At 33.3% G+C, this 9,119-nt stretch overlaps 1 protein-coding gene across 3 annotated transcripts in view; it reads right to left on the bottom strand.

Moving 5' to 3' along the window:
* KIN (Kin17 DNA and RNA binding protein) overlaps positions 1-9,119 on the bottom strand; it is a 111,089-nt gene that overhangs the window by 62,686 nt on the left and 39,284 nt on the right. For all 3 annotated transcript variants that reach the window (XR_012470141.1, XR_012470140.1, XM_074194170.1), the window contains exons 11-12: positions 6,918-7,017; positions 2,473-2,573 (exon numbers count right to left, since the gene is read on the bottom strand). Coding sequence is in view for 1 of the 3 variants with exons in the window: in XM_074194170.1 (XP_074050271.1) it covers positions 2,473-2,573; positions 6,918-7,017 (201 nt within the window). In the remaining 2 variants the exon portion in view is untranslated. The remainder of the gene's footprint in view (positions 1-2,472; positions 2,574-6,917; positions 7,018-9,119) is intronic.

Here is a 9,119-nt window from a genome sequence, read left to right as displayed (position 1 = left end):
ACTCATTAAAACTATCTGTTACTGGCTAAGAAATAGAGTGGCCATAGTAATCTACTGTTTAATAAACCCAAAGATCCAATCTTTTAGGACAAGAATTCACTACATGACAAAAACTGTTGGGAAAACAATAAAGTATTTTGGTAGAAACTAGATATAGACCAATATCTCACACCATATATACATATATATACATATATATACATATATATACATACACACACACACACACACACACACCAAAATAAGGACAAAATGGGCACATAATTTAAATATAAACAGTGATATCATAAGTAAATTGGGGAACATGGAATAGTATCTGTCAAATCTATGGATAGGGAAGAATGTATGACATAACAGGAGAGTATTATGGGATATAAAATAGACAATTTTTATTTCATTAAATTAAAAAGGTTTTGCACAGACAAATCTAATGCAACAAGAATAAAGGGAAAGCAGGAAACTGGGAAAAAACCTGACAGTAAGTTCCTTTGATAAAAGCTTTATTTTAAAATATATAAAGAAGTAAGATGAATTTTAAGAATCTAAGTCATTCATTCCCCAATTGATAAATGGTCAAGGATATGAACAGAAGTTTTCAGAAGAAATCAAAGCTAACTATAATCATATGAAAAAAATGCTCTAAATCACTATTGATTAAAGAAATTCAAATTTAAACAACTCTGAAGTATCACCTATCAGATTGCTTAATACGACAGAAAAGGAAAATGACAAATGTTGGAGGGAATATTGGAAAATTGGGACACTAACATATGGTTGGTGGAGTTGTGAAGTGATTCAGCCATTCTGGAGAGTAATTTGGAACTGTGCATACCCTTTGACCCTTCAATAGCATTACTAGATTAAAAAAAAAGCCAAAGATCCTTTATGTAAAAAAAAAAAAACCAACCCAAACCATGTCCTTTAAGGAACCTGAAATTAAAGAGTTTGATAACAGATTACAAAGTGTTTATTGATTGAGGAAAAAGCTTGTGAAATAAAGGAGGGGTAGAGAGATTAGAAGTTATGGTAAGAACAAAGGATGGACTTAGGGCTCATAACGCAGAAATAAAAATAGAATGACATAAGGTTATGATCAGACAAAAAAATTCAGAGCTTTGAACATGAAACTGGAACACCTACAGATGGTAAGATCAAGGTTATAACCATTTCTTCATGCAATTAGGGTAGAACATATTAGTACATGGAAAATTAATAAAAGAAAGGAAATGGGAGGTCATGATAGTTGAGCAAGAATCAATATATAAGCTGAATTCCCCTAGTAAGAAGGTAGGAGTTGAAGTGGAGAGAAATAGTGAATTTGCTGAGGAAGGGTTAACAGTCTTGACTGAGTGATAACTTAGTTAAAATAAGCCATCAAAGTGATGGTAGTAGAGAGGAGAATCTGAAAATAACATTGGGTAGCAAGCAGTTAAAACAATAGAAAGGAGACAGGGTAGCCAATTAAAAGGAGACAGATCAGTTTTTAATAAAGTTAAAAAAAAAAAACAACCCAAACTAGGAACTAGGAACCAATGTTGTATTAAGGTTCAACACAGGAAAAATAATTTTGCTTTAAGAAGAGTACTCTTTTTCAAAAAAGAATTTGTACAAAAAAATAAATAGGAAAGCTCCAGGAATAATACAATATAATAAAACATGATATATGTTATTTGATACTTGTGTATATAACAGATAATATAATGCTTTAACAATTGCAAAGCTTTTTACAGGCATAATCTCATCTAGATTGATAGTCTCTAAATCACTAGTATCAGAAGTAAAGCAAGAGTTTAATTTACTTAAAAGTGATTTAAGTGATTAAAAGTCTGTTTTTTCAAGGAAAACTATAGTATATCTTAATTAGAAGCCCCTATAGGCAAGAGAACAAGAATTATGACCAATATCAGAAAAAAAGTTTGTACTTCCATAGTTTTCTAAGAATAAAGTCTAAGGAATTCAGGAAATGTATATGCACCCATTTTTAAAGATATCTTGTGGCTCTTGAGAAAGAAAGAGTCAAGTTTGGAAGACAAGTTTGGAATACCAGTCCCTACAGATATTGATGAGAAAATTACTTCATTATATCTCTTTACGTTCCCAAGTGAATTAGTGAGGCAAAGTTATGACCTTTTATCTTCATCTTTCCCCATTTATTGTACCTACTAGTTTTCTTCTGTCAAATGAATGAAATGTCTTAATATTAAACATATAGAGGATTCTGAAGGGAGTTAATTCCTCTTTACTATTTTACCACTTTAAAAATTTATTTCAATCTTACTTCCGTTATTTCAACCTTACTTCCTAAATTGCTGTCTTAAAATCTGAATTATAGTTTGTTGTTTTGTTATATTTGTAAAGATCTTCATTTGGAACTATTTCTGTTACATGTAAAGAGCTGTTAACTAAAGAATTCACTTCATATTTTTAAATATTTTAAAATGGCTATTTTAAATATAGATAAAATATACTTACAGTTTCAATCATCACAGTGGCAGAAAAAGTCTTCTCACTGATGGATTCTAGGGTTGCTTCATTTCCCCTATAGCCTCCATTCAAAACCAAAACTCTTTTTCCTTAAAAAAAAAAAGTAATAGTAAATTTCAGGCAAAGAAAATATTCTCTTTTATATTATCCATACATGAGAGCAAAACACAATTGCATCAGGTAGATGAAATTATAAAGTTTATTAGTTCAGAAAACCAATGCCCAACAAGGTATTACTAAGGTCACACATAAGATTAATGACAGAGGTTAGGAGTCAATTTCTAGCCAAGGTCTTTTTGCATCATTCTGTTAATAATAAATAACCTTATCTTAAAACAGAAATGGCTAGTCTGCTCAAACACTGAAATGCTCTAAAATATATAATCTGTGGAGAGAAACATTTTTCTTACAAAAGCTAACAATAGAATATAAAGGGAAGAATGTAATACAGTAGAAAATGTTAGATCTGGATCCATCAACCTCAATTCAAGTCCCTTGAATAGCAAGCATAGCTTAGCTTATTTAACTTCTCCAGGTCTCCCTGGTTCTCACCTGTCAAATAAGTTAAGTTACCTAGATGAGCTTCAAATTTTTTTCAATTGGGGACCCACCCCATCAGTAAAAAATGTTTAACATAAAACTCATTAGCAAAAAAATTTTTAACACACAAAGCATTTATTTATTTATAAATAATATACAAGTACTATTATATTAATAATTACACTGTAAAACACATAAAACATAGATGTTTAGAAAGGACAAAATAATTATTACTCTTAAAGAGGCATCAGATGCCATTGGAATTAACTGTGTGTCCCATGACAAGACCTGCTGTACTTTACCACATATATCATCAGTATATATTACCAACTAACTTAGCAAGAAGAATTAGAAATTCCATTTAAAATAATTGCAGATAACATAAAATAGAGAAGATCAAAGAAGGAAAAGGACCTGTGTATACAAAAATATTTATAGGAGCTTCTTTTGTAGTAGCAAGGAACTGGAAATTGAGAGAATATCCGTTAATTGGGGAATGACTGAAAAAAGTTGTAGTATATGACTGTGATGAAATACCATATTTCCCCATGTATAAGATGCACCTTAATTTTAGGGCATGAAATTTGAAAAAAAAAAGTATTACATAAAGTTTTTGAACTCAAGTTTTATTCATCATAAAATTCATACAACTCCTCATCTCTGTCATAACTCCCATCCATTAGCTTGTCCTCATCTGTGATGACAAATCCCTGTCTTAGGAAAGGCTCTACTGTTCTCCTGCCTGTGCTCTGGTCTATGGTTGACCACAAGTGCAAGCCCTAGGCAAGTCTGGTGCATGGACTCACACTTAGTCCATTCTGTTATGAACGTGAAGCACTATTTGTGTCCTCCTTTGAAATCAGTAACTTCTTTTTCATCAGCAATTCTTCTGGCCTCCTGCTGAACCATCTTTGTGGACACAGGAATTCCAATGGCCCTTTGCTCTTTTATCCATCTCTTCAATTCCCTCTCTAAATCAGGCCATTTGGCTGCCTTGCCTCTCCTGGCCTTCTTCTGTTGGGATGTTTTCAGGTGGGTTTCCCATAGCCAGTCTCAGATTGTTTTCTCAGTTGAAGGAGGACCAAACTGACATTCAGCAGCACTATTTCCATTCACTTTTGTGAACTGGATCACTTTGCACTTGAATTCTGCACTGTATGAAAATCTTTTCTGAGCCATTTCTAGGCAGAACGTGGTGAAACATAACCTAACATACTGGTAACAAATGCGAAACAATGAGCACAAAAACAAGCACAAAAACATGGGAAATGCATGTAAAAAAATATATAACCACTGTATAATACACTTCCAGTTTTTAGACCTCAAATTTTTGGAAAAGGGTCTTATTCATAGGGAAATACGATATTATTGTGCTATGAGAAATGATGAAGGCAATGGTTTCAGAAAATTCTGCCAAGTGAAGTGAGGAGAACCAGAACTCTATAATAGCAATATTATAAGGATGATGAATTGTGGCTACTCTGATCAATACAATGATCTAGAACAGTTCTGAAGGCCTCAACATGAAAAATGATATCTACCTCCAGACAGAGAAATGGCGAACTCTGAGTGCAAAGTAAAATACAAGTCCCCCACCCCCCTATCTTTTTTTTACTTTTTTCTTGCCTCGTTTTGGCAACATGACTAATATAGAAATGTGTTTTCCATTAATTTCACCTGTAATTGATATCATATTGCTTGCCTTCTCAGTGAGTGGAAGAAGGGCTGAAGGGAGGGAAAGATTTTGGGACTCAAAATTTTTTTAAAAAATGAGTGCTAAAGGGGCAGCTAGGTAGCGCAGTGGATAAAGTACCAGCCCTGGAGTCAGGAGTACCTGGGTTCAAATACGGTCTCAGACACTTAATAACTACCTAGCTGTGTGGCCTTGGGCAAGCCACTTAACCCTATTTGCCTTGCAAAAACCTAAAAAAAAAAAAGTGAGTGCTAAAAATAAATAAATTGGGTTTTTTTCCCTACAACTTTAGAAAGATCAATTATGTAGCTGTGTAGGGGATATACTAAGGTTCAGAGATCTAAGGTGAAGAGACCAATCAAGAGAGACTGCTGCAACAGTCCAGGTCAGAGATAACAAAGACCCAAACTATAGGTGGTGGAGGACTCTCCTGAATAAAGTACTGGCCTTGGAGTCAGGTGGTCGGGAGTTTGAATCCAGCCTCAGACACTTGCCATTTACTAGTTGTGTGACCTAGGGCAAGTCACTTAACCCTGAATGCCTAACATCCAGGACCATCTCTAATCATCCTGGTTCCTATCTGGCCCCAGATGGCCCTGGAGGAGAAAGTGAAACTGGTGATTTAGCACAGCCTACCCCCCTCACTCAAATCCAATTCATATGCTTGTCATGACATCATCTCCCTGATATTGTGAACTTCTTTGAGAATGAAGGATAAACATCTTTATCATCAGAAAGAGGACACATGAAGAATTGTCAAAAGTAAAATTGACAAGATTTGGCAACAGATTAGAAACATGGATGTGGGATATGGGAATATGAAGAGTTGAAAATGATATCAAGGCTGTAAAAACCTGGGGGAAGGATGGTGGTAGCCTAAATGGTAACAGGAAAATTAGAAAGATAGGTAGATTTGGAGAGAAAGAAAAGACAATATTTCTCTCATAATTCATCCATGCCTGCTTATCCTCTGTTGTTCACTTTGTCCCACTTAAATTGAAAAGAAAAAAGGCAAGACAATTACTAGATGCTGCCCTCTAAGGGATGCCTACTGAAGGTCAGATGTTCTGGAGGAGAGAGAATGGAGATGGAACTTTTCCAACAGAATCTTCACAGGTGTAATAGTTAGAGATGCACTATAGAGCTGATGTCAGGCTAAGAAGAAGAAAAACTGGGAGTTTACAAAGCTCAGGGAAGAGTCTTAGGGGATAAAAGTGTCTGGAGATAAGTCACATAATTATAATAGTGAGGCTATTAATTAACTAATAATTATAGAGAGGAAGGGATGCTATCTCTGATTGGTGAGGCCAACATTTTGGAGACCACTGGTCTGGATGACCTTTAAGATCCCTCTCAAAATGAAATTTTTGGGCATTATTTATTGAACTATTTTTAACATTAATGATTCAAATATTTTTTCCTTGTGCTCTGAAAAACCAAAAGATCTATTTCCAGTGAAAAGTTTTTACTATTAGAATTAATAAATTAGGGCTTTTATGTAAAATAATAATAATTATACAAGGGGAATAAGAGAAAAACTAAAAAAATTATATGAACTCAAAATATGAGATTTAATATCATAATTGTAATTATAAATTATAAAATTATAATTACAATATTATAATTATTCTTAGAAAATCAGTGTGTTTGGTATGACATATAGGGCCAACCTGCAGGAAAAATAAAAAATATTGTGTGAAACAGATAAAAATCACTTACTCTATTGGTGCCCCAGGTAAGTAAGATTATGAACTATCAATCTGCAATCCTGAAGGGAAGGAGTATCCTGCATCGATAAAAATCACATATCTTTTCTAGTACACAAAAACTTTCAAAAGACATTATGAAAAATACTTGTACTAGAAACTAGAGTAAAAAAAGGAAAAACAAGTTTAAATGACAAATGCCCTGGGGCAAGGTAGTGGGAGCATCCAGCTTTACAAAGAGGAAAAAAGGTCCTGAAGAAAAAATCAGAAGACTGCTGTCATAAGTTGTATATAAATAATTCTCTTTGTAATGAAAGAGAATGCAAAGAAGATCTAAGAATCTATTCAAATTTAATTTATTTATGATATTGTATTCTCTATAAACTGAGAAAAAAATCTAAAAAAGAAAATCTCATTTAGATATGGCAAGTTCTATGCGAAGGAAATGAATCATTTTGATAACATAGAAGTTATAGATTTCTGAAGAGATTTACCTGGTGCTGGTATTACTGTCTCTAAATGAGTCTGGTCAAGTTTTAGTTTGTCTCCAGAATCGATCATCTTTACCACTGCGGTGTATTTGTCAATTACTTCCTGTGCATAAAATTAACATTTTAGCGAACAAATTTGAAAAACACAGACAAAAGATAAAAAAGTATAGCCATATCAAAGGAAAAATAAAGTCAGTCAAAAAATATCATTGTTTTCCAAGGTCCAAAAATGGCTTCAAATCTAAGGTTTCCAAAAGCAAACTTAGTTCAAAGCATATCTAACACGTTCATCTGTATAAAAAGAGAGGCTGGAAAAATTCAGAGACAATTTTTAAGTATGAAGCATGAAGGCTCGCTGTGTCCAACTTGAAGATATAGTATATTCATTCATGCGGCAGAGTGCTAATATAGTTAGTTTAAAAAAGTAGAGAATATAGTTTATATATGTACTCCATCAGGTGTTACTAACGCTAGACTCCTATTATAGAAAAATAGGTCCTCAGAATGTAATAGCCTTCTCATTCCCCAATGATAAATGGTCAAAGGATATGAATAGGTAATTTTTTGATAGAGAAATCAAAACATATATATATATATATATATATATGTATGCATATAGTCATATAAAAAATGCTCCAAATAATTATGTATTAAGAGAAATGAAAATTAGAAGAACTCTGAGATATCATTTTATACCTGGCAGATTGACTGGAATGATAAAAGGGGAAAGTGAAACATGTTGAAGGGGATGTGGAAAAATTGAGATATTAATACACTGTTAGCAGAACCATAAACTGATCCAATAATTTTGAGAGAATATGAAATTATATTCAAAGAGTTATAAAACTCTTTGACCCAGCAATACCACAATTAGATGACTAGAGAAAAAGGAAAATGAAAATTTATGTTCTAAAATATTTACAAAAGATCTTTTTGTGATAGCAAAGAGATGGAAATTATGGGGATACCTGTCAAATTAGGAAATACCTAAATAAACTGTGACACATGACTGTGATGGAATATTACTATGCCATAAGAAATGATGAGCTTGATGATTTTCGAAAAACATGGAAGGACTTGCAAGAAATAATGAAGAGGGCGGCTAGGTGGCACAGTGGATAGAGCACCAGCCTTGGAGTCAGGAGTACCTGGGTTCAAATCTGACCTCAGACACTTAATAATTACCTAGCCGTGTGGCCTTGGGCAAGCCACTTAACCCCATTGCCTTGCAAAAATCTAAAAATAATAATAATAATAATAATAATAATAATGAAGAGTGAAATGAGCAGAATCAAAAGACTGCTGTGTACAGTAACAATATTGTTCTAAAAATAACTTTTAACAATTAAATCATTTTGATTATTTAAATACTCAAATCAACTATAAAGGACTTATGAAGGAAAATGTTTTCTGCCTCCAGAGGAAGAACTGATAGACAGAAGTATATATGGTATGGTTTCAGAAGTATGTATAGTTTGGTTTTACATACATACATACACACACACACACACACACACACACACCTTTCCCCAGGGTGGGAAGGGAAGAAGAAAAAATAAAAAGTACACAACAGAGAACAAGAGAAAACTTAGAAGGAAGCACAAAAAAGCAGAGCAGATTTGAAAACAATGTATAGAACATATTACATAATTTTAAAAAATGGAAATTCATGGCTTTATAATGAATCCTTTTTATGTTGTGCTATACACATGACAAAGTTCTTTTTTTATTTAAGTTCAAAATGAGTAATTTTTTAAAAAAAGAATATAATATCCTTTGTATATGAAGATGAATCATGCTATTGATTAACAGTTACTATTTTTTTTAATTTTCAAGAGATAGTGATGGATTACATTGAGTTTTTAACACTGCTTCAATCTGTTCCCTTTGTGATGATTGCCAAACTGAGATAATCATCATCGCTTCAGATTAAATTTGATATATATTAAGAACTCATTAGATTTAAGTGAGGGGGTGCTCAGTCACCAGCTTCACTTTCTCCCCCAGAGTCAATCTGGACCAGATATGAATCAGGATGACTGGAGGTGGCCCTGGAAGCAAGGTAGTGACTTGCTCAAAGTCACTTAAATGTTCTAAGTTAGTAAATGTCTGAGGCTATCCTCCTGCCTCTAAGGCCAGTGCTCTATCCACTGTGACATCTAGCTCCCCTCAATAAAGATAATACAAACTGAAGGCATTAAGTAT

This window comes from Macrotis lagotis, chromosome 7 (assembly GCF_037893015.1).
Source record: "Macrotis lagotis isolate mMagLag1 chromosome 7, bilby.v1.9.chrom.fasta, whole genome shotgun sequence".
NCBI classification, from domain to species: domain Eukaryota; kingdom Metazoa; phylum Chordata; class Mammalia; order Peramelemorphia; family Peramelidae; genus Macrotis; species Macrotis lagotis.
The sequence above is the reverse complement of the archived record's forward strand: the minus strand, read 5'-3'. Positions and strand labels throughout refer to the sequence as shown.